At 42.8% G+C, this 25,808-nt stretch overlaps 1 protein-coding gene across 1 annotated transcript in view; it reads left to right on the top strand.

The window, feature by feature from the left end:
• The window catches only part of smarca2 (SWI/SNF related BAF chromatin remodeling complex subunit ATPase 2), a 60,146-nt gene extending 34,769 nt beyond the window's left edge, over positions 1–25,377 (top strand). The window contains exons 22-34 of the mRNA XM_026188496.2: positions 15–101; positions 942–988; positions 3,174–3,340; positions 7,984–8,147; positions 9,912–10,139; positions 10,533–10,610; positions 11,565–11,783; positions 15,504–15,724; positions 20,783–20,888; positions 21,286–21,387; positions 21,686–21,815; positions 22,282–22,415; positions 24,743–25,377. Of these exons, the coding sequence (XP_026044281.1) occupies positions 15–101; positions 942–988; positions 3,174–3,340; positions 7,984–8,147; positions 9,912–10,139; positions 10,533–10,610; positions 11,565–11,783; positions 15,504–15,724; positions 20,783–20,888; positions 21,286–21,387; positions 21,686–21,815; positions 22,282–22,415; positions 24,743–24,778 (1,719 nt within the window). The 3' untranslated portion in view covers positions 24,779–25,377. The remainder of the gene's footprint in view (positions 1–14; positions 102–941; positions 989–3,173; positions 3,341–7,983; positions 8,148–9,911; positions 10,140–10,532; positions 10,611–11,564; positions 11,784–15,503; positions 15,725–20,782; positions 20,889–21,285; positions 21,388–21,685; positions 21,816–22,281; positions 22,416–24,742) is intronic.
• Positions 25,378–25,808: the final 431 nt, after the last annotated feature.

Here is a 25,808-nt window from a genome sequence, read left to right as displayed (position 1 = left end):
ATACATTTTTGCAGGGCAAAGGTGGAGCAAAGACCTTAATGAACACCATCATGCAGCTGAAGAAGATCTGCAACCACCCGTACATGTTCCAGCACATTGAAGTGAGTGTGGGATTGTTTGCTAGAGTATTTTATGTTGATTTCAAACTGTTGCACATTTACTGGATTGTGATATTTAGGTTTCAGCTCAGAGAAGCAGATCATTGATCACATCTGTGTCCCCCTGGTTTTTACCGCTGTTCCAAGTGAGCTGTTTCACGGTGGCTTTAGAGGGGAGTCTAGGATTCACCGTACCTCAAACACCAGCATTAAACACCTGGTCCTGTTACATTTGCTACAAATTGGTTGTTTCCAAAGTTCCTAAGTGTTGGCTTGTGATGACAGTTAACGGCAACATCAGCCATATTTGTTCCACGCCGAGCTGATTCATGTTGTTGGGACATTGCCTTTAAAAGTAAAAGTAGTTCCTCAGATGCCAGGAGAGCATTAAGCGTCTCGTCTTTGCTCTCGCAGGGAGTAATAGAACATATGGCTTGCGGTGTTTGCAGAAATTGATCAGGCTGGTAGACTTTGAGGCTGACGCTCATTTGAGCCCATCTGTTTGGATGCTGGGGCGGTTCTCAGATGAAACATCACAAGAGGCTGAAAACCTTAAAGGCTCATTCAAACAGACTCTCTGTAACTGCTTCAGTCTCATGATTGAAGTCCTGATAGAGTCATGTAAATGTGATCAAACAGTAAGGTTTTCATTGATGTTTAGTTCTTGTGTTTGTTAATGTTCTCAGGGCCCCACACAGAAACAGAACTGATAGATCAGCTGGTTAAAACCTGCCTGTTGTTGCAAATCTTGTGACATGTTCACAAGAAGTCATATATTTGCCGTTTATAGGACTTATTTTAATTGTCTGTGTTGCTTTGACTAGTTGATGTTCTCCATTGCAGGAATCCTTTGCTGAGCACTTGGGCTATCCGAACGGCATCATCAGTGGGTAAGTCGTACGATCAAACACCTCGTGTCCTTCACTGTTGCACTGTTACTGTTATGAAAACATAATAATACAGTGGCCAATCGATCTGTTTTGTGCTTTGAAAAACACATTTGATTTAAGGCAGTGCTGTAGATGCTCGTGCATGGGCTGAGTAAATAAGTAAAATAAAGATTTAACAGTGATTTAAGCTCATATTGATGCTCAGACATCGTTAAGCACTTAACTGCTATATTTAGTTCTGCAGAGATTCAGGATTTCCTGCCATGAACGTTTGCTTTTAATTTCATCTTTATTAATGATAAAAAATCCACACATGAAAGTGAATGATTAATATTGTTTACGTCAGTTTACATGAGTGCAGTGATAGAGCTCGTCAGTTTGTGTATAATCATTTAACTGCTAATTCAGGATGACGAGGTTTCACATGCAAGAAGCCAACCTGTCAGATAATTGCTGCATCTCTGCTGTGCTTGGCACCAGATAGCAATTATTCACAGCGGCAGTTCACCTCAAACCCCTCGTGTGAGAATGGGTCCACGTTTAGATCACAGATTGCAGCTTTGCTTTGGAACATGCCAGAAACAGCCTGCTGTGTTGCAGGAACAGGACACGTGAACCCGACGTGAAAGACAGCGCCGATTTCATGGAAGGGGTATGCAGCGCGCTGGAGCGAGAGTCAAAGTTTGAAGTGTTAAGCTCGCCGCCTAATGCTGCTTCAGGCACGAGGATCTCTAAACCTCAGAACAGGCTTTTCCCCGCAGCACGGCGTGCAATAAATGCTCACAAAGGAAATTGCGGCCGTTTCAACTTATGTAGCGCTCGACTCCAGGTACACGACGCCCAGCTGAAAACAAGTCGAGCTGCCTGAGATTCACAGAATTTACAGAAAATGTAAAACTTTTGTGATTTATATCGTTGTCTGGACGATAAATGTCTTATATGGGAATATGAGATGTTGGTCATATCGCACAGCGCTAATTTTGCAGGATTTTCACTACAAAACATTCCAGTAAAACAGGCGTGCTTTTGTCCCATTTTTGTGGAGACAGTGAAGGTTCCACGGCGTGCAAAGAAGAGCGTAAAGTCTGAAAAGGTTAAAGCTCGAGAAGCTCTCATCGTAAATTGAAACCTTATTATTTGCAGCCTTCGTCACGCTCGTTATAAAACATATTACTGACGTTGTTTTAAATAGCATAGGTGTCACCAGTGATTCACCTCAACATACCTGAATGGGGGGTGTCCAGTGGAGTATCACCTTATTTGCTGCATGAACTGGGAACGTTCACTTTAGGTGAGGTGTTAAAGTTTTGCTCCGCTTCGGTATCTTGACCTAAAAATAGTTCACGATAAACAGAAAAGTCTTTTAGTTTAAAAAAAAGTATGATTCAAGGCAAAGAGAAAATAAAACATTATAGAAGCTACTTAATAAAAGATGCATCGTGCACATAAAACATGATGAATAATAAAAACCACTGTAGAAACTCATTTATTGAGAAGTTCTTGTTCATACCTGCTGTAAGCAGCAGCAAGCTTTTAACAATGCGAACAGATCCTCTGTTTTTCAGAGAGAATTAACATCAGCGCCTGTGTGTTTGGGTTTAACTGATGTGTGTCATTGAAGTGCATTTCTCTTCATGGAGCTCCTGTGGTCAGTGACACGCTCATTAACAGAGCAGGATGTTTCAGTGACATACAGCAGGGAAAATAAGGATCGAACATGTCACCAATTTCCTGAGTAAATATATTTCTAAAGCTGCTTTTGAATCCACACGTGTGAAGAAATCAAACCATGGACAGAGACAGAGTTTTTAACAACACAGTCTTGGTAATATATTGAAAGAAATCCAGCTGTTTATTCTCATATTACCCATTGGAGCTGTTTAATAAACAAATCACGCTGAAGAAACAGAAAAATTAAAGTAGCTTCAAGTTCCAGGAGACAGAGGACAGATTAAAAAGCTCAGATAATGTGTGGATGTTTCATAATGTTCTTCAAAGCTTTAGTGAACATGTTTTCACAGAGATGACGTAAAAGCCCAGAGCTGCCTCAGCTGTTGCTCTGAGTCAGGCTTTCATTGGCCAATTTGAAACCATTCACTGCTGTCACACTAGATGCCACGCAGGCTTTAAAAGTCTATTAATAAAAGTTTATGATCCATTTCTTGTTTTTACTATCTGCACTCAGGCCTGATCTGTATAGAGCATCTGGGAAGTTTGAGCTCCTCGATCGCATCCTACCGAAGCTCCAGGCCACCAACCACAGAGTGCTGCTGTTCTGCCAGATGACCACTCTCATGACAATCATGGAGGACTATTTCGGATACCGCAACTTTCAGTACTTGCGTCTTGATGGTGAGCTCACACACACATCTGTTTGAGGTGTCCTGAGCTGAGCCTGTGAATCAGGACAAAGGCAGAATCAGCATATTTTAAGGTCCTGAAAGAAGCTGAATGGAAACAGAATCAGATCCTGTCTTTGTTTTGTTGATATGCAGTGAGGGGATTAATGTTGTAGTATCTTTACCTGAGACAGTAAAGCACCTTGTGGTGAGTGCTAGAGCTGCTGGATTATTGCACTGCTCAAGAAAATGAAAGGAACCGTGGAAGTCACACATGGGACTCAATGCACGAATACTCGAGCTGAAAATCTGTACGGATGTTCTTTGTGTCTAATTTACTGAGAACAAAATGATCGACTTGATTCAAAATCACACAAAATGTCAGAGTTAAAAGCTGAAATCTCAGGCTGATCAAAGTTGCTCCCACATGCCTGGACGCACTCTCGACAACATCTGGACGGACAACCGATGAGACGGCATGTGGTGTCCTGGGGCATTAGTGAGCCACTGGGTAAACTCTGGTGCTGTTTGGTGGGTTCAGATTCACTGATAGATCCCAAAGGTTCTCGAGTCACGTCCTCGTTTCCCACACTGGAGTCTATTCCTTATCAGTCCTCACTGGGTTCTCACTGGTTCTGCTTTGAGTCACCACCATCACTAGCAGCATATCAAAAACATAACACTTAAATGCTGTGGATCAAATGTTTGTGCATGTTTGAGGTTTTCCCCTCTTTGATGTGATCAGTGTTGGGGCCATCGTTAAAAAAAGTAACTGTTGCACATATTGCACGGAACATTTTCTTAAAAGTAATGCAGTACATTACTGAATTTGTTACATTACTTTTGTGTTTCTTCTTAAAATGACATGAAACATCGTCTCATAATTACCATTTAACCATCTAGACCTATAGGTTACTGTCATACACACCAACACAATGAACGATTTTTCTCTTCGTATTTAGGTATGAACACAAACCAAAGATGGAAACCATTATAGAAAGACTTCAAAGCGATCGTCATGGTGATTCTACTTTAGAAACATGAACAGATAGAAACACAGGCTTTAGCCTGACGGCTCATCAGTTTGTTACCTGTTGAAGTTCAGGGTCTGGCTGGGAGCTGGAGTCAGCACTCTCTCAGCTTTAAGATCACTCTGGGGTCTTGGCTAGCTTAGCGTTAGCATGCTATCTGTGCAGGTGCTAGCAAAGAGCTGAAGTTGTGTTAGCAGCATGATGCAGTTGTTTCTGTCCTGGATGCAGTTTCCACTTAAATATCATGCTTCTGTCCTTTTGTGGAATAAGAGAGTAAGGTCTATACAGTGCAGAGTGAGCCACCATTTTCCTTCTCCTGCACACGAACTAGATTGAGCTGATTGTAGCACAGTAAGCGAAATCGATAGGCAAACAGATTAACAACTCCAAGGAATCAAACTTACCGGGAACTGCTTCTCTACAAGAACCGGTTGTTGATGCTCATCCCCTGGCAGGGTACCAGTGCCTGCATATGGAGGTCTAAATAACCCTCCAAAAACTTCCTCCCCAAATCACCACTGACCCACTGCCCTTCATGCTGGATGAAGGTCACGCCACGGCGTCCCCAGACTCTTTGACATCTGTCACAGGCTCAGTTTTGCATCTGTGGAGAGAATGGGGTGCTTTGCCAGACCTGCCAGTTCTCATGATGATCTCAGGTCAAATGAGTTGATCCACACAGTGCTGTCTGTGAGCACATGTCCCACTAAAGGACTCTAGAGCCCCCTGCCAACCTCATGAAGTTGGTTTCTGGCGGTTTGGTCCGATATGTGCATGAGTAGCGTGCTGGAGGTCACTTTGTATTGTTAGCTTGCTCTTCCTGTTTGTGTTCACACAAAGGAGCAGATACCAGTCCTGTTGCTGGGTTGATGTCCTGGTGTCTTTTCCACATTCTTCAGAATGTACTGGGAAGCACCAAAAAAACCTTCTTATAACGGCACATATCGATTTGCCACTCTTGGCGCAGTTGGACGGCCTGTGGGACTTAATTGGGCTGCGGTTATCTCACGCTACCAGCAGTGGAAAAAACAGGCAAAAAGCAGCATAGAGAAAAAAATAATTCAAGGAATAAGGAGAGGGCAGCGATCTGTGGCCACCACCTGCTAAACCATCCTCTGTTTGGGGGTCTTGTTGTTACCTGCTGTCACTGCGATTTACAACAAAGCATGAAAATCGATTCTTGATGGTTGATGCAGGATGATGTCCATGAGGTTTGCTGTTACACTGTGATGTGTTTTTGAGTCGTGGATTTTGAGCAACACTGAAATTATTAGAAGAACACTTGACTTAACTTAAAAAATGGCTTTTGAATTAAATGTGAACCAAACTAACGGTCACGGGCAGCATGTTTAGAAAGGCCAACAGTAAATGAAACGCAGCGCATTAGTCACAGTATATTTGTGGGCATTGAGCCCTTTAAATACATTATATGGTGTTTAAAGGACAACTTTCCTGCCTCTGCCATTAGGACTATTTTAATTTGTTGTAACTCAACAACAGCCAGATCCCCGCACGTGCCATCGCAAACAAAAGACGGGTTATTAGCCGCTGGGTCTGGCAGCAGAGACCCGAATCCACTGAGGAGCTGTCATTGATTGATTGATTGATTGATTTTTTCCCCCGGGACTCATACTGAAACACAATAGGACGTTTAACTCGATAGCATATCAGTCTTGATTTTAGCCTTACTGCAGATTTGTTTTTCCCAGCAGTGGAAACAAAAAGCGTTTCATCACAAACGGAAAGACTGTCACAGTTGGGCCAATTAAAAAAATAGAAGTTCAATACTTTTGTCTTACTTTGTTAGATATAAAAGCACATTACACACTCCTGTGCTAAAGAACACAGTGCAGCCGGTCCTGCTTCACACCAGCTTGCAGTGACTCTGTCTTCGTCTTTTTATGCCTCCATGCTGCTTGGCTGTCCATCTGTCTCGGTGTTTGAGGTCCGTCCTCCTCACTCTGATGAAAGCACCACTCTTGCATACTTTGAGGGAAATTCTTGAAATTTAGAAAGTGTTAATTTGCATTAAAAGGAAAGGTCTGTGTTGCAGTGACTTCATGATGTCCTGCAGAAACACTTGGCTGTTATTTAAAGCAATAACCAGAATGAATCTATGGATAGCCCTTCCACTTCCCATTTATGCCCATAAGCCACCAACGGCCTCAGTGAGCTGGAACTAAACAAGCTGTTATAAGGTCAAACCACATATATAAGATACGTTTGGTCAGACGTGGATGTGAAAGGCGGTAAATCACTGATGTGATTTTTGTCTTGGCGTTTTGTGGTGAAGAGTTCTCATCAAATCATTAACAGTTTCAGTCTGCAGTTTGAAGCAGTACATCATTTTGATGCTCAGCATTTCCACTGTCTGCACAGTACAGCAAACTAAATGAAGATGTAAGCCCCTTACTCTGGACCCGTCTCTGGACTTGCCCTTTAGAGACGCCTCTGAAACAGTTTGATTGGTCTGAGATGAGGAGCAGTTTACACACGCTGGAGCAAACCAACAGGAAGAACTTCATGCAGACTTCAAACAAAGTGATGATGTTTCTTATGATGCAAACGGTTAAAAGACCTACACCATGTAGGTCTTTTAACCTTTTGTTTCTAGCCTACATCAGCAGAAACAGAACATATTAAAGGATCCCTGTTAGGAGTTAATTCCGTACCACAGATGACAGCGACATAGTTCAGTTCAGGTGATCGGACCCTTCATTATACTAAACCATAACAGGCCTGTTAATGCAGTTATGTTATTTGCCTGTGGTGTGTCACACTCTTTGAAGTTATGTGCATCTCTTTCATACACTCTCCGTTTCTCTTGAATGTCTGTTCAGCCTCATTTTGCTTTTAGAAAATGGATTATTATTCATTGTCTCACTTCCTTTTGATGTTTCTGCATTGCTGTGTGTATTTGGTTACTTTGTTTTAGGGCTGCTCAATTAATCGAATTTTAATCTAAATTACGATCTGGGCTTTCAACGATCATTAAAAATGACTGAGCCGATGGTTAGCACCTCCCTTGTGCTTTACTCTCGCGCTGCTCCGTGCGGCAAATCGAGCGCACCGCTCTGCGTTTCGAACACGCGTCACAACAATAAGAGGACCCGAGGGAAGCTCGGAAAGCTAAGCAGAAGTTATTTGGAGAGGAGAGTGACTGCCGTTGGTTGAAAAGAGGTAAAAAAACTTCAGTGGTGTGGAAACATTATAGTTCACGGAGTCAGACGTGGATCAAGTAGACACAGTGTGTAAACTTTGCTACGGTGTCGTAGCTGCACCACAGAGCAACACTGCAAAGTTCACTAAACATAGATGTTTACATTTTTCATTTATTTCTTATATTGCAAACATTTGCACTGTTATCAGTATTTGCACACTATTTTATATTATTTTTTGACAATCTTGAAAGTCATTATTCAATACATTGTTATTGTTAAATAAATATCGTCAAATAATCGAGATCTCAATTTCAGTGAAAATAATCGTGATTATCATTTTTGCCATAATCGAGCAGCCCTACTTTGTTTTATGTCTTTAATGCATCTAAGGATTCATTTGATAATTAATTGTATGAGATAGTAAAATAAAAATTCAAAGAATAAAAACAGATTTCGTGTTTCAGGAACCACCAAGTCCGAGGACCGAGCAGCACTGCTGAAGAAATTCAATGAGGAAGGCTCTCAGTACTTCATCTTCCTCCTGAGTACCAGAGCTGGCGGCCTCGGCCTCAACCTGCAGGCTGCTGACACTGTGGTCATCTTCGACAGTGACTGGAACCCTCACCAGGTCCATGACTACAGAGTTTGAAGTGCTCAGTATGATGTTGATCATATTTCAGGTTGTATGTCTGTGAAGGTTCTCAGTCATCCAGGTCATCGTAGTCAAAGGAGCTTGCAAAGAAAAGCGTCTGGACTTCTTTAAGTTGCTTGAAGACGTTTCACCTCTCATCCGAGAAGCTTCTTCAGTTCTAAGGTCAAATGGTGGAGAGTCCCAGATATAAACCTAGTGGGAATAACCCCCCACAGAGGGACAAAAGGACCCCTGATGATCCTCTAATCGCCTGAGCCAAGGTGTGAAACTGGGTGTGGGTCCCAATCAGCCAGAGTTTCGGGTGTGATGAGAGGTGAAACGTCTTCAAGCAACTTAAAGAAGTCCAGACGCTTTTCTTTGCAAGCTCCTTTGACCATATTTCAGGTTGTTTTGTTAAGTGTGCGTTTACCTGATGGCTGTGCCTGTTTTCTATACAAATCCCACAGAGATCAGGTTCTTTCTCCGCTGTACCCACTGCTGCCCTCTAACCAGCCAATCAAAAGCAGGAACGTCAGTGAAAGCGTCCCTGGCCGTCAGCCAATCGTTTACAATCTAACAACGAACAAAATGATTCTGTAGCCTAGCAACAATAACAGCAACAATCTGGAAATGAGCTCACGGGCACTCGGTGGAAGAAAGCCCGTAGAAACAAGCTCTATTATAAGAACCATACATACAGTCCTGTGCAGAAGTTTGAGGCAGGTGAGAAAAATGCTGTAAACAAAGAACGCTGCTTTTTTTTAAAGGAAGTGTTAATCATTTATTTTCATCAATGAACAAAATGCAGTGAAATCTAAATCACATCAGTCTTTGGCGGGACCGCCCTTTGCCTTCTTCTACGTACACGTGCACACAGGTTTTGAAGGAACTCAGCTGGTCGGTTGTTCCACCCACAGATGGTCCTCACATCCTGTCTCTTTATGTAACCCCAGATGCTCTGTGGGGGCCGTACCATCGCTCCCAGTACTTCTTGATCTTCTTTATGCTGAAGATAGTTCTTAATGACTTTGGCTGTATACTTGGGCTCGTTGTCCTGCTGCAGAACACATTTGGGGCCAATAAACAATCATTTATATTTCTGAAAGCGTTCTTTGTTTACAGCGTTTTTCACACCTGCCTAAAACCTTTGCACAGTGCTGTATGTTGAAGCAAACACATGAAAAAGACGCCATAATACAGTAACTGGAACAAAGAGTTCATCTTCATTTCCAAGTAGCTCTTTTTTTCCAGCTTTAGCTTGTCCAGCGCCAGCCGGGAGTTTATTAAACCTCAAATTTACAAAAAGTCAAATAATTAAGTGACTAAAATATTAAATAAATTATTTCCCTTTGCTTTCTGGCTCCAAAGGTTTCCAGTGATATGCAAATCAGATGAACTGTGCCTGGCTTCATATCTTATTGATACCCCACTACATTGATTTGTGACAGGGTTGACAACTAATCCATTTTGACTTTGGCGAGAATCATTGATTAATTTTTAAAATGGCATCGGGTTGTGAAGCAGCCCGCAGCTTGACTCCAGATGAATTTCACAGAGTGGACCGTGGGAGGCGATGGCTTTGGTATCGCGTCAGGTGCTACTGTTGAGTTTTTCCGGTGTTTTCAGGAGAGTTGGTACAGTTGGAACAAAGACGGTGCTGTTAGCCTGGCTGTCGGGCTGACAGTCATTCGTGTTGTCTCAGTGGTTCAGTAGAGTTTTTTCCAGCTTTAATGTAAAACAGCCTCCTTTATGTTGATGCAGGACCTTCAGGCTCAGGACCGGGCTCACCGCATCGGCCAGCAGAACGAGGTGCGCGTGCTTCGTCTCTGCACTGTCAACAGCGTCGAAGAGAAAATCTTGGCTGCTGCCAAATACAAACTGAACGTTGATCAGAAGGTCATCCAGGCCGGCATGTTTGACCAGAAGTCGTCGGGCCACGAGCGCCGCGTCTTTCTCCAGGCCATCTTGGAGCACGAGGAGCAGAACGAGGTAGGATCGTATTTCCATATGTTGTTGTTTGCCTCCAAGACAGCATCGTTTGGGGAAGAAGATGAGGTGTTATATTTTTTACATGACTCTTCCCTGAACATTTGGTCTTCAGTTAAATTATGCTTTGGTTTAATAGAACTACTGCAGGCTCGGATGATTCCTTTGATACGAGTTATTCATCCTTTTAATATTCCAGCACAGTTGCACAGTGCAACCGTGGCAAAAAGTTAGTCTAGAGCCCTGTTCCAGGGTTTAGTAATCGCTTTAGTTTCATTTTCTGTGGCGGCTGATTAAAATTTGTAAACCATACTTGATTTGAGCTGAACGTGAGATGATTGTGTTTCACTTGTGAAGAACACTGTCTGCTAACACCTGCCTCCTTTGCTATTTTAGGAGGAAGATGAGGTGCCTGATGATGAAACTCTGAACCAGATGATAGCCCGCAATGAGGATGAATTTGAGCTCTTCATGGTAAGATAATGACACATCATTGCGAGATTGAAAGTAAAATTGCCATTTCAATGTAAAATTGTTGAAATGACAGGTGTTACAATATTAATTCACCCAAAATAGAGAAGCTGGTTCTTTCACATCTGTAAGACAAATTGATTATAGGTTCATGTCAAGGCTGTTTGTGTGGTTAAATGTCACCTGTGCTGAGGCCCGTCCCCTGCCAGATGCTGCCTTTTGCACGATAAATTAATTTAAGACCAGTTGATGCGGGGAGTGTGAATCTGGAGTGATTCAGAGGACACCCCATAGCAGTTTCACTCTTTGCTACTCATCATAGTCCTCTGTGTTGGCTCAGCGTATCACTAAGATCACATTTCTAATGTTTCTTCTTTTTTTTTAGATTCTCACCACATAAGCTCGGCCTCCTGCGATTTTCATTGGTCTCTTAACTCTTCCTAGAAGCGAGTCGAGCCACTGAGCAGCCATCTGTTTGTAAAACTTGTTATTACAGCGGGCACCAAGACAAAGACCTTCAGATAGATTCCACAGTTTAATCTGCACAAGAAAGCTGCTCTGTTTTGGTGACTGTAATCTAAGTGAAATGTAAAAATACCTTCTTCTCCTGACTTCTGCAAACTCTCATAACACAACATTACTTCCTGGCAGCTCTAAAAACTCCCTAAAAGCCTCCAGCTGATCCAAAATGCTGCAGTGAAGCTATGAATAAGGACTAAGGCTGTTTTTTCCATATTAGCCTCTCATTCAGTCGAGGGCTGGGCGACATGAAGACAATCTAATATCGCGATATTTGTTATCTGTATCGCGATACACGATATGTTTAAGTAGAAACTCAACTTGTATTCTGTCGCTCGGGTTACTGAAGTTGCCACCACTGGTGCAGTAAGCCTAAAGCATTCAGAGTTGTGTGTTTCACTCTAACCTGATGTGTGTTTCCTGTTCTTGCCGTCTAAGCGCATGGACATGGACCGGCGCAGGGAGGATGCTAGGAACCCAAAGCGTAAGCCTCGCCTAATGGAGGAGGACGAGCTGCCTTCTTGGATCATCAAAGACGACGCCGAAGTGGAGCGGCTCACCTACGAAGAGGAGGAGGAGAAGATGTTTGGTCGAGGGTCTCGCTGCCGTCGGGACGTGGACTACAGCGACACGCTGACTGAAAAACAGTGGCTGCGGGTAAAAACGTGTTTCGTTATCATGTCAGCCTCAGTCTCCACGCTGCAGCCAAGTTAGAGGGTTTGTGTTTTTTTCCTGCTGCTTCACCTGGAACCTCAGCAGTTAATTATACGATCATAGGTGATAAATGTGATTCACCCCGCGCCGCAGGTCACGTTTTCTGAAAATGTTGTGAATGCGATAACTCGAGAACAAAATGATGTAGGAGTTTGAAGTCTCAGTAACCTCGGCCTCAAGGTTGTGACTTAGAATTTCAAATTAATACCATAGATGTGTCGACAAGAAGGCTGAGGAGTCGCACTGGCCACTGCCAGCATTTTTAGAAATACTGTAAAGCAGACAGGTAAGTTAAAAGTGCCTCACTAATGACAGTACTCTTTAATAATATATATATATATATATATATATATATATATATATATATATATATATATATATATATATATATATATATGTGTGTGTGTGTATATATATATATATATATATATATATATATATACACACACACACATATATATATATATATATATATATATATGTGTGTGTGTGTATATATATATATATATATATATATATATATACACACACACACATATATATATATATATATATATATATATATATATATATATATATGTGTGTGTGTGTATATATATATATATATATATATATATATACACACACACACATATATATATATATATATGTGTGTGTGTGTATATATATATATATATATATATATATATATATATATATATATATATATATATATATATATATATGGGGGTGCAACGATACACAAAATTCACGGTTCGGTTCGATACTTTGGTGTCACGGTTCGATATTTTTTCGATACAAAAAAATGTTCATGCATTTTTAATTTGTCATTTATTAAAATTATAAATATATATTTTAACTCAAAAGTACAGTTTTTAAATTTAACCCTAACCCTTGTGCGTGTTTTTTATTTTGACAGCGAATGCGCACCTGCGGACCACTTATGTGCAGCCCTGGTTATTTAGCTCGTCATATTGCAGCCACAGAAATTCTTTTGTCCATGAAACCATAAAGCTGCACTTTCTTTTTGCCTTATAGTCTGATTTGTCATAACTTCTCCGTTTTGTGGTAAGCTTTTCTTTGGCTGTCACTTCTTCACCCTGACCTGTCTTATTTGGCTCAGCAGAACTGAAATGCTTTTACACACGGACTCACATAAGCTCAGCGATTCTCTGCGCGATCAACCTCTCACATGTTTAAGCTGCGGGAGATTTCACTTGTCATGTTTGCATAGTAAGCTAACGATTAATAAGACGATGTCAGAGGAATTGGTGCACAAATTATCATCACTCACAGATCAGTGCTGTCGCTCTCTATACACAGTTCGCGCGATTGCAAAGTGAAAGCAAAAAAACAAGCGCAAATTCAAACGCGACTTCAATATGTCACATATTGACAGTGGCTCACCGATGCCAATGACATAATTACCCAGCTACATTTCTGAAAGAATGCAAAAGCATTGACATATATTTTTCCTACAATAGCCCGACGGGCAGGGAAGAGAGAGATTTTTGTAGCCCGACTGGAAAGATCGCTAGCTCCGGGACGTTGGGCTAGCGATATTGCGAGCCCTGTATCTGATTGAGGAATCACTCATCTTTGGAAAAGAGAGTTTATTACAGAGAAATGTCTCTTTCCAAAATAAAAGCTGTACTATCCGCTTCTTCTGGGCTATATTCTCAGCAGCATAAGGAGAATCATGTGCTAACAGCTGTCTAAATGACTCGGCTAAAGTTAGTAGCATGCTTGTTGTTTTTGTCTTTGCACTAGGATGATGTCGGCGTAAATGTGCAGTCATATTCGTTGTGTTCCCACTAGTGCTTTCAGGTTAATCTCGTTGAAATGACCTTAACGCCACAACACGGCAAATCTCCGTTAACGAGCTACCGCCGATCGCTCCGTGCATGGGGCTAGACGGCCAACACGTTAACGAGCTAACTGCGCTAGCACACTAGTTCACACCAATGTAATTGAGCATTGCATGGCACATCCAACATACTGTTTTACTTTAGTCCATGACTCGCTTACCTTCAGGGTCATACGTCGCATGAAAACCAAAATAATTCCAAACGCCAGATCTGAATGAGGTTCAATTTGCTTGTTGCAAGCAGAGCTTAACTTCTGTCTCGCTAGCTTGCCCTGCGCTCTTCCTTCTGACTATGCTGTCTGTGTTGAGCGCTCAGTGGATTTGCGCTCGACAGTGCAGCCTAGGCGGAGTAGTCGAACACAGATTCACTGAGCGCTCAGCACAGACAGCATCGTCAGAAGGAAAATTGATAAAATAAATTACAAATGTTGTATTGTTCGATACATATGCGTACCGAACCGAAAGCACTGTATCGAACGGTTCAATATCGATACGAATATCGTTGCACCCCTAATATATATATATATATGCAAGTAACAGTTTAACCTAAGTCTCATTATGGCTGCATGCTGTAGTTTTGCTTGATTTGATGCTAAAGGCACCGATTCACACTCAGCAAATAAAGTGTGACATGTTCCCTGGAGAGACAAACTCAGATCCGTTTTATTGACTTTAGCTCAGTTCTGTGGGAGAACGAAAATAGAAAGAAGAAAGTTTCAGGCCAAGGTGAGAATATATTGAAACACTGTCAACTGAGTTTCAGACGAACGTTAATTAAAAGAAAACGACTTAAACCTTTAAGCAATATAACAAAGCTAGAGGTGTGATGATCATAGAAATCGTTTGTCAGGGAGCAAAGCATCCCCCAACTCAAATGGTTTGAGTCATATAAAATATCAACAAGTACTGAGTGGATTTCAAAATATGAACGTTGTGTACATTAACAGGCCTGTTTCCAAAGGCAGTCTTTGGCTAAACCTTTTATTCAGTTCAGTTGTATTTTATATAAATTCAGTTGAATTGATTGCAGTGAATCAAAAGAACAATCGCCTCTCTGCACTTTATGTTGTGAGGTTAAGAACCTAGAGTAACAAATCACACGGCCCTCTATGAGCACTTGGCAACAGTGGGAAGGAAGAACTTCCTTTCAACAGGAAGAAGCTTCCAAGTGAACCAGGCTGAAGGATGAGGGGAGGGAGGCAGGACAAAAGACACACTGGGTATGTAAATATTTTACAGATGAAGCTGTATGATTAAAGGGTCCAACAGCTGATGGGTATTGAATAGCGGGGTGCGACACAAAGGATGCAGTTTGGCATGGTTTTGCTTAAATAAGCAGGGTCTTCCTGAAAAAGGTTTCTGCAGTCTGGCAGCATATGTTGCTCCAAAATGATTGCATAGCTTGGGCCTTCAAAAACCTCTCGCCGTGGTTTTCTGTACCTCTGTGCTTTAATACATCAAGAGCTTTTCTCCTAGATTGCTCCGAGGAAACTTAACAAATCAAACATTTTGACACTTTTCATCGACCTACAACAAGTTGTGTGGCTTTCCTTCCTGTTGTCTCGGAAAACGGACATTTTTCAGGTCACAACAGATCATCATTAAACAGTCATTAATGATACTGGGTTTCAGAGCACAGTGCATCCTGCCCAATGTGAAAACACTGTTGGTCCTACAGTGTAACAGCATGCACCACTGATAATCTCTGAATCTTTGCAACGAGAATTGTTTTTGATTGTTGAGATCCTTGCTGTAGGTTTGACCTCAGCTCCGCTGTGGCTCTTTTCACGTTTTAGGCGATTGAAGATGGAAACCTGGAGGAGATGGAGGAGGAGATCCGGCTGAAAAAGCGCAAACGCAAAAGACGTCAGGACAAGGACTCCGGCAGAGAGGACGGAGGCGCGAAGGCCAAGAAGAGACGTGGACGACCGCCAGCAGAGAAGCTGTCCCCCAACCCGCCCAAACTCACCAAGCAAATGAACGCCATCATTGATACAGTGATCAACTACAGAGACGGGTGAGATCATCCAGAGACTTGCTGCATGTTTGAGATAACGTATCATACAGTTAATATACCAGCAATTCATCTTTCCATTGTACAACCATTCAGGAAAAATAGCATCAAACAGGTGATTCACATCAAACAGGTGATTTACATCAAACAGGCCTTTTGGGATGAATGAAACGAGTCTAATAATTGGCTGGATGATGTATATAATAGCTGATCTGATTAGACACTCTAGTAACTCCGTGTTCAGTGTTATTTCCATAGCATATAACTTATGGAAACACGTTATAAAGTTGAGTAGAACATTAGTAAAAGCCCTGTGGTTATAGAGGAAGGTCCAAATAGGTTCTTACCAAATGAGAGGACTTTAAATAAAGCACTGCCTTATTTTTCATTTCACACCAGCAGCATTAAAGCTGTTAAAACTTTAATTACAGTTGTACTCTCTCCATTCAGAGCGGGCCTTCTGAAACACTAGACAACCTTCTTATGCATATATTTATTTCTTCAGAGCTGTGCAGCATAATTCATTTAGCTCCGGAGCTGCAAAGAAACACAAGAATGCGTGCCAGATTACATTTGGCTGTCTGAAAGGTACAAATGCTTATAGGAGTGGAGCAGTGGGCTTATCCTGTGGAGACTCCGAGGAAGGAATAAAATTACTTACATAGCAAATATAGGAGGAGGACCCTCCAGTCTTGGGGTGACTGGGACTAACACCTGATTTGTAGCAGAGGAAAGTGTTCCTTTAAGTTCTGTTATCAACACATATTAAGGTTTTGTTTTTGTTGTTGTCTTTTGTTTGCAAGCGAGCGAGCTGCTGCTGTCAAACTTAAATCGATAGATTGGCCAATAGATCATCCCGTGGTCATCGATATCCAAACCAAGTCCCTCATAAAGGCAGCAGGGACGGTGGGGAAACCAACCGGAGGAAGAGCTGATTCAGCATGTGTTAAAAATCTAGCTAACGAGGAGCTCGGTGCTTGAGGAGCGTCACCCTCAGTACATGAACTGACCTGAGAAGGTTAACTTGTCGTGGTTACAGTAAAATTTACGTTTGCATGCAAAAAGGTGGCCCCGTTTGTGAGAGTGTAGCAAATAGTGGCGTGACTATCCACTGGAAAGTACAGCCTTCTCGCTGGTCGGCACGGTGAAAATGAGCAGACGTGAGGTAATGTCTGAGAAACGGGAACCTCGCATTGGTTCTTCCCAACAAGCCAAAGAAAATAAGTGTGCGTCTGATTTGTTGTGTCTGGATACTTTCTCTTTTGCCCACATGCAGAGTCACGAGCATGCATCTCCCTGTGACATCCACCCATGCATGACAGAACATATGCATTTGTGTTCACGTTGCTCTGAAGTGCACTGGCTCACTGCTCGGCTGAAGCTTTTCCAGGAAACTGCTACCTGCCGTTCCAGAAGTCGAATTCTTTCCTCTCCCTGTTGATGGTTGTTCTTCCCAGAGCATCTCAATCACGACTCTGGCGCTGCTCTCTCCACACTTGACTGGGGCAGAATTTGAAATTTCCAGTGCAGGACTTTGGATCCCTGGGTTACAGTGATGTTTCCTAATAAAACAAAGTGTGACTCCGCATTGCTTAAAGCAAATGTGGGCGGAGTTCAAGCTGTTGCTGGAATGTAATAAATGCTTATCTCCTCAGTGGAGGCAACAGCAGCATCCAGGAAACAGGTTACGGCTTGTTTGGCAACACCTGTGGTTTCCAAGTATGATGTGTCACGCACAGAACAATTGGTTTCTAAATCAATAGTTTTTCCATCAAGAAGCTTCACCGTCACATTTCCACTCCAACCCCAGCTCTTTGATGGGAGTCAGCAGTTGAGTGTGTTTCCTAAAGTCTTTGTTGCTGGGCTTGATAGGCGTCATACATCAAAGATATTAAACCCGTCCTGAACCCTCCGTCCATCCCTGTGGTTTCAGTTCACGCAGCACAGTCTGACGCACCGAGCTGCCACATTCAGGAGCCTTGAAGCTCAGCTGTTCTGCTGCTTGCGTCATTGTGACTGTTTTTGGCTGCTTTGTCGAAATAAAGTTATCCATTTATTTTCCTGATGTCACACACCGGACAGCTCAAGTTAATCCAAAGTGTTTAAATGTTAATTGTGAGCCCTTTGGATTCAGGCAGCTGAGCGAGAACAGTGGAAACGCTGTCCGATGATTGATGCTGTGGAACGTCATCTCTTAGTTGCTTGTATTTCTTCCCCTTGAACTCCTAAATTAATGACTGCAGATTTGAGATTTCAGTATTTTTCTTTCTGATTAAGAGCTGGCCTGGTATAAAATGATTGATGAAGCCACAAGGAGATCCTTAAAAATAATCCCACATGTTGAAATGTTCGTGTTTCTGCCAAGTCTCTGTACACAAAAAGAAGGGAAGTCAGTGCTGGCAGAATCTAACAGATGATATCGGACATTTGAGAGAAAAATGGCGTGTGTGCTTTCTTACAAATGCAGATGAGTTGATCTTAGTGACAGGAGCAAGCTGGGTTCTCCTCATCCTCCTTATCTCTCTTTTCTATTTTCACAAACTCTGGAGAAACTGCAGGTAAAGACGCCGCCATCGGTCTTCGTGCACACCGTTACCGCAGGCTCACTGCTGCAGCTGTGTGTTGGATATCGCTTCAGAAGACTCAACAGATCTAGTTCATAATTATTGCCTTAAATATCATCTAGCAGGAAAATAAGTGGGTATTTCAGGGTGTAAAATACTACCGAATACTTTGAGTGAAGTTTGATTACTGCTGGCATTTTACTTTCTGTGTTCAGAGAGGGCCTCTGTACTCGGGGTATCTGTGAAAACAGCTCGCACGTCAGATGGTTTCAGGAGCTAACCTGTCACAGCTCTGCGCTTGCTTCGTTTTTCCTCCTGATCTCCAACTTCACTTCTTTCTGACTCTTGGCACTCTGAGATCCTTCCAACTGTTCTTTGCTTTGCTAACTTTAAACTCACCCAAACACTTGTTATTTCTGGCCATTTGATAAAGTAATATTTTAGCATCTGAAGCCCGACTTCTAATCTAACTGCTTTAAAATGTTTAAAATTGTTCCAGCTCTGGTGGTTTTGCTTTGGGGGAAAGCCAAAACCTCGCTGATGGGAAGTAATGTTTCTGTGTTCAGGAGAATAAAAGTCTTTGGTAATTCTTTTTGCAGTAGTCACTTTACTTTATCAATCATGTGTAGTAGAATATGAACCTCTCTGACAGGAGTGACGCTCCCACAGAGACCGATGTCTGCAGACACTGATGCTGATGATTGTGATCAGCGTAAATCACAGTAATTAACTTCTCCCTTCGTTAAAGTCATTATTAGTTCTCCTTTTTCTAAGTTTGCTGTTCAGTCTGACAAAATGTTATATCTCACTTCTCCATGTGCTGGGCCCTCAGCTAAAAGTAAAAAGACCCCACAGTGCAAGAGAGACATCGATACAATTAGATGATTTAATGTGAGCAGCACTTGGCGATAGTGGGAAGCAAAAACCTCCAGGTGGCTCAGGTATGGACAGCCATCTGCCGTGACCAGTTGTAGGGTCAAGAAGGAGACAATAGATCAGGGGTGGGCAACTCCAGGCCTCGAGGGCCGGTGTCTGCAGGTTTTAGATGTGTCCCTGATCCAACACAGCTGATTTAAATGTCTTAAAGCTCTCCAGAGGCCTGGTAACGAACTAATCGTGTGATTCAGGTGTGTTGACCCAGGGTGAGATGTAAAACCTGCAGGACACCGGCCCTCGAGGCCTCCCCACCCGGCCATAGAGAGATAAAAACAAAACACACTATGTGAGAGAAATGACAAATGCTGAGGGGAAAATAAACATGCATGTTTAAAAGAGGAGAGGCGTGAAGAAATGTCCCCCGGCAGTCTGAACCTGTGTCAGTGTAACTGAGGGTCACCTGATCCAGGTTTAACTTTGTGCTTTATCAACGTTTAAAGTGTCCAAGCTGGGAGCTGCTGCAGAGGAGAGGGGCCTGAAAGCAGAAAGCAATAACTCCCACAGTGATGTGGATCTTAAAATATTAATGGTGTCTCCAGTTTCAAGGGTCTCCAGTTTCAAGTTTCTGGGTGTGCACATAGACACAGACCTCCAATGGAGCTCTAACACCTCTGCGGTCTTAAAGAAGGCCCAACAGCGTCTCCACTTTCTGAGAATCCTCAGAAAAATGGACCTGAAGAAGGAGCTGCTGACCGTCTTCTACCGCTGCTCCATTGAAAGTGTGCTGACATATTGCATCGGTGTGTGGTTCTCCAGCTGCACCACAGCACACAGAAAGGCACTCCAGAGGGTCATCAACATGGCCCAAAAAATCATTGGACATCCTCTTCCCTCCCTGAAGGACCTGTACAGCACTCGCTGTCTCAAGAGGGCACGCAGCATCCTACGGGACTGCACACACCCAGGACACCGGGTGTTTAAGCTGCTGCCGTCTGGCAGGAGGTTCAGGCTGCTGAGGTCCCGAACAAATAGACTCAAGGACAGCTTTTACAACAGGGCAACAGCCCTGATCAATGTAAATAGCTGACCTGACTGGATACCTCCCTGGACTTTTTAGGGGGAGGTAACAATGTTTAAAACGATAACAATAATATTTATATTTATAACAAGGTGCAATAATAATTAATGTGCAATAATAACAGTGTGCAATACACATACACTTATTCTTCTTTTTTATACTAAGTTAATATACTGTGTTGTGTTGTTTGTTACGTTGTGATGTGTCATATCGTGTCGTGTTGTGTTATATGTAGTGCCGACGTAGGACAGTTTTTCCAATTTCATTGTACTACTGTACTATGTATGACTGTGCAATGACAATAAAGAGTTATCTTATCTTATCTTATCTTAAATGAGACCTAAAGTAACATTTACACCCAGTTGGTCTCGTTTTATTAGAAACACTACAGCAGTCTGACCGCAGCATCCGTCCCACGAGGCTTCCTGCGCTCGCTCTTTGTTGCAGCGCTGTGATGACTGTTGGTCTGTGATAGAAAGCACCGGCAGTGTTAGTGTGCAGTAGAGTTTGACGGCATACAAACTGCTGTTTTTGTTTTTCCAGCTCTGGAAGGCAACTCAGTGAAGTGTTTGTCCAGCTTCCATCCAGGAAGGAACTCCCAGAATATTACGAACTGATCCGAAAACCCGTGGACTTCAAAAAAATCAAGGTTTGTGATCTAAGATGATCCATTCATTTGTGCAAAGGAGGGACGGGTTAGCGGGAAAGAAAGGGCTGAAAATTATAACTCCAGGTCCTTTAATAGAAGAGAATACTCAGTAAGATGAGAAACTCCTTAAATGTATTTAAAAGATCAAAGAAGTTTCTGTTTGTGGTCATCTATTAGTTTTAATTTAGTTCCAACAGTTTTTGGTATTTAACAATCAGCTCTTTTCTCTGTTGCTCGAATAGTCCGGTAAATTCACCGTCCGTGGAGCTTCGTGTCATGATGGATTTGAAAGGAAGGGCAGACGGTGAAGCTTGATGTCGATGTAGTTTAAGGTTGTGCGACCTGTGTGGATGTAGGCGTCGCTCAGTGCCGCTGTTCTGTTTTTGTCTTTCAACAGGAACGTGTGAGAAACCATAAATACAGGAACGTGGGGGACCTGGAGAAGGACGTGATGCTGCTCTGTCAAAACGCACAGACCTTCAACTTGGAGGGATCCCAGGTCAGAAACCCTGCTGTGGAACTCTCTTCATTTTCCTGCTCATCTCCGGGGCTTTGTTGGTACTCCGGGACTTCTCTAGAATAGCTTTATATATTTATATATGGTTAGAATGATTGTGTGTAGGCGGGGCCAGCTGTTTGGTCGGTGACGGGCTTTCCCCTGAGAATCTTGGCTAGACGGAGCTCGGCGTTGCTTTGATCGGCTCCTGTTCTGTCGGACTCGAGCTCGTTTGCAAACACATGGTGTTATAGTTATTAGCACTGAGCTAGCCTAAAATGAACTGTACACCCCCCCGCAGATATACGAGGACTCCATCGTTCTTCAGTCTGTTTTCAAGAGCGCCAGACAGAAGATCGCCAAGGACGATGACAGCGATGACGACAGTGAGGAGGAGGAGGAGGACGACGACGATGACTCAGAGGCCGAGGGTGAGACGCACTTTGTGGCTACGCGTACCAACACACACACACCAGAGACCTTTGGTTGTCTCATTGAAATTCTTCTCAGTGCAAACCCGGCGAACGCTGCTTGGGTTTTATATTCATCGCAGCGGAGCCCCGTGCACTCCTGCTGACAGACGAAAGTGATGTTTTAGACATAGGAGTGAGTCATTATTAAGGGAGGACATTTATTGTGAAATGTTAAAAAGCATTTAAAACCACGAACTACAGCTGATGTGCAGTAATGACACCTGAGAGATTGAGTATCAACACAAATCCCTGACAGCCCTGCATTAGAAACGGCCTCCAGCATAAAAATCTACCATGTCAGCTAAACGTTCAACAAATAGTTTCGTTTCTAATACGTTTGGTTAAACAGGATGTCGTAGCTTTTATTCTCAAACATGCTGAAGGGAAGCGGTGCAAGACTGTTCACGTTTCTCCCGTGTTTCAGCCAAGTCAGTGCGGGTAAAGATCAAGCTGAGCAGGGAGGCACGCGGCCACGACAAAGGCAAGAAGAGGCAGAGCCGAGGGAAGGCCAAGCCGGTGGTCAGCGACGACGACAGTGACGAGGACCAGGATGATAATGTAGGTTGTAAAATAATTGTACTTATGTTGCCGACACAGGTGGTTCAGGTCCATCAGCAGCTGTTGGCTGGCATTAAATCTTCTGTAGAATAAAAGGATAAAAACTTGTAGTGTACTTATGTGAAACCAAATGCTTATGTAGTGACGTTCAGTTCGCTATATTTCCCGGTATTATCCGCCTTCTGCTGTTCAGCCTCCGCTTCACTCAGTAATGTGAAGTTAAAGCTGTGCAGGCACCACGTCTGTGCCCACTATCAAATACACCTTGTATCCTCCCCTCTCTCCTTTCTTTCTGCTCCTTTGTCTGTTCTATGCGGGAATAAAACCACGATGAGGCCACATAAACGCTGTTCTGTGGTTACAAACTATAGCAGTTTCTCCTGAAGTTAGCTCGGTGTTAGCTCGGTACAGCAGCAGGAATAAGGCGTAGCACATACAGGCAGCTTCAGCCACTCACACAGGGAAAAGCTTCAAAGTTTCATTGATCTCGTGGGATGAGATTTTGAAGATTTTAACTTCTTTGTAAATCGTCTGATGCAATCACACTCAAAGTCTTTGAAGACCATCTTCCAAATTCACTGTTTACTCTTATAGAGTGAGCTTCCCCTGGCTTTGGTCTCATATACCGACAGTCACAAAGCTCCGTGAAGCACCCTTTAATTCCTCGTCAGCTATCACGTCTTTTATCTGTGTTGATGTGGTGTTTGCCGCTCATTTAAAAGCCAAATCGCACATCTAAAGACCCAAAGGACCCTCAGAAGGATGTAAATGAGTCCTAAATATTTCTTAAACATGGTTTACGGAGCATGTTTGTGAAGCAGAGTGTAACAGGTGCATGTAGAAACCACACGTTTATATTCTCCATTTATTGTGCGATACTGTGAGAACGAGGTGATGTAGGACTTTCAGTTGATACCGTAGGTGAACGTACTAAAAATCTTGAATGAGTTTGAATCCCAGTGACCTTGACTTCAAGGTCAGAGGTCAACTTTTATACCATGGGTGCATCTACTGGGAGGCCGAGGGGTGGCCCTGGCACCTCACTGCTGCCAGCTAAACCTGATTGACTTACCCTGGTCAGAAGTTTTTTTTTATTTTCATCTATCTTTTTCCATAAATAATGAAATAATAATGGATTGCATTTATATAGCGCTTTTCAGGGCCCTCAAAGCGCTGTACAATGCCACTATTCATTCACTCTCACATTCACACACTGGGGGAGGCAGCTACAGTTGTAGCCACAGCTGCCCTGGGGCAGACTGACAGAGGCGAGGCTGCCATATCGCGCCATCGGCCCCTCTGGCCATCACCAGTAGGCAAGTAGGGTAAAGTGTCTTGCCCAAGGACACAACGACCGAGACTGTCCGAGCCGGGGCTCGAACCGGCAATCATTTTCTGTTACGCCCCCCTGAGGAAGAAGAAAACATTTCACGCCCCGCCCACTCTCCCCTGTCACTATAAATAGTATCATTTGTCTATAAAATTGTTATTATGAGTACATTTCTGCATAACATTGTATCCTTATTAACATTAAAGAAAGCATAAAAGAAAGAAATATAGATCAACTTAAAACAAAGACTAACAATGTTGTTTAGTCTGTAACAGAAAGGATTTAAGTACATGTACTAGTACTGCGACTCTCTAAACTACTACAGACAAAGTGCATCGATTTGCCTGAAATATAAAAACATCCTTCTTCAAACTATAAACATTTTTTGAACCATTTGATTCTGAAAAATAAAATTAAACAAAATCCATAAATACATTTAAATATATCTGCAACATTAACTGCTCAAGTAAAGTACAGATCCTAAGAACGCTGCCACCTACTGTAGCGGATGTGCAATTACACTGTATGCCGGTCCGTGTTCCCCGGCGGGGGCACTATTTGAGAAGGACCGTCTTAGTGTATTTTTCAGCGTAAGTGAGCAGCTTACCTTTGTCCAGGTGTTGCATCAGTGTTTGTATTTATGATGCTGAGTGTTTAAGTGTCTTATGTTGGCTGAGCTCGGAGCCTTCACGTTACTCCGTGAATATGAATGCAGCGATTTCATCAGCTGTGTGCCGGCCGTGGTGGGAGCACGCTCTGCCCTGACGGAGTCTGTTCAAAGGACCGCCTTGTCTGACTCGCCTCACTCCTTCACTGCTCTCCTCGTTAGCCTCAGAACAGGAAAAGATGTGAAGACCGCCCGTCCCACCTCTTTTTCCTCCGGAGAGCTTTCTTATTTCAGCGTTGTTGTGTTGCGACAGGCCGCTCTGCCTCTCGTTGGTGCTTCGCTGCATCCTCTTCCTCGTTCTTAACACTCTTCTTCTCTTTGTCTCTGCAGGATCAATCAGACAAGAGCAAAAGTGATGACGAGTGACGAAGGAGAAGCAAGGGCGCGAGGATATTGTTTACAGCACTTAGAAACAAAGGACAATATCTTCCATTGCTGTTGTTCAGGTTCATGTTCCTTAAACTTTGCTCCGTGTGTCTTCTGTGTGTGTCTGTAGGGTGTATTCTCATCTCCCACCAGCTTAGAAATGTATTACTTACAATCGATAACATACAGCAATACCAATCAGCTTATATTTCTCTTTTTAAGACAATTTTGTAGTATATTTTTTAACTACGTGCTTTAACAAAACACAAAATGTACAAAAAAGAAAAACACACATTGGTCATCCTATTTGCGCTTTTGCTTTGTTTGTAATCGCTTGCTTGCACTTTAAAAAAAACCTTCAGTATCCTGATTTTTAAAAAGTCAAGTAAAACAAAAATATGTATAATCAGTGAAATCAAAGCTAATTTGGAGAAATGGCAGTCAGTTTTTTAAGTTTTGGATTTATTGTTTTTAACGTGTGCCGTGCCAAATGTAGACAAACTGACCGTTAGCTTAACCCCTCCCACGCGCAGCGTCTGTCCAATTACAGCTAGGCTTTTTTAAGCTTGTACGAAATAAATATGAAAGTAAGTAAAAGATTTAATAGTTATCTGCCTCAGTGTGTAGATTAAACATGCTGTCAGCGTGTGCGCTCCATAAAGAAGCTAACACCTGCTAACTGGCCCAGGCTGAGGTGGGGTGAGTGGACACGTGTGGAAAACTGAATCATTCGCTGGACAGCGTTTGGAACAGTCTGTGTCGCGTGTTGTAGCTCATGTGGACAAGTCCACAGTCCAGTCCAAGTCCTCAAACTGTTGAAAGCTGGGCTCACGTCTGTGTTAGCATGTAGACCACAGTCTGTGTGTCACAGATGAGTCCACAGTTACGACACTTTCTCTCAGAACTGTAAAGAATGCAGTGGAGAAACCCAAAGTTCACTTCTGCTGTTCATCGTAGAACAATCCAGTTAAATCTCATGGTTTAGTCTAGAAATGGGCAGAAGTGTCAGGCGGGGTCCTCGTGGTTCCAA

The sequence above is a fragment of the Astatotilapia calliptera genome, chromosome 12 (genome assembly GCF_964374335.1).
Source record: "Astatotilapia calliptera chromosome 12, fAstCal68.1, whole genome shotgun sequence".
NCBI classification, from domain to species: domain Eukaryota; kingdom Metazoa; phylum Chordata; class Actinopteri; order Cichliformes; family Cichlidae; genus Astatotilapia; species Astatotilapia calliptera.
This window is presented reverse-complemented; position numbering and strand designations above follow the sequence as displayed.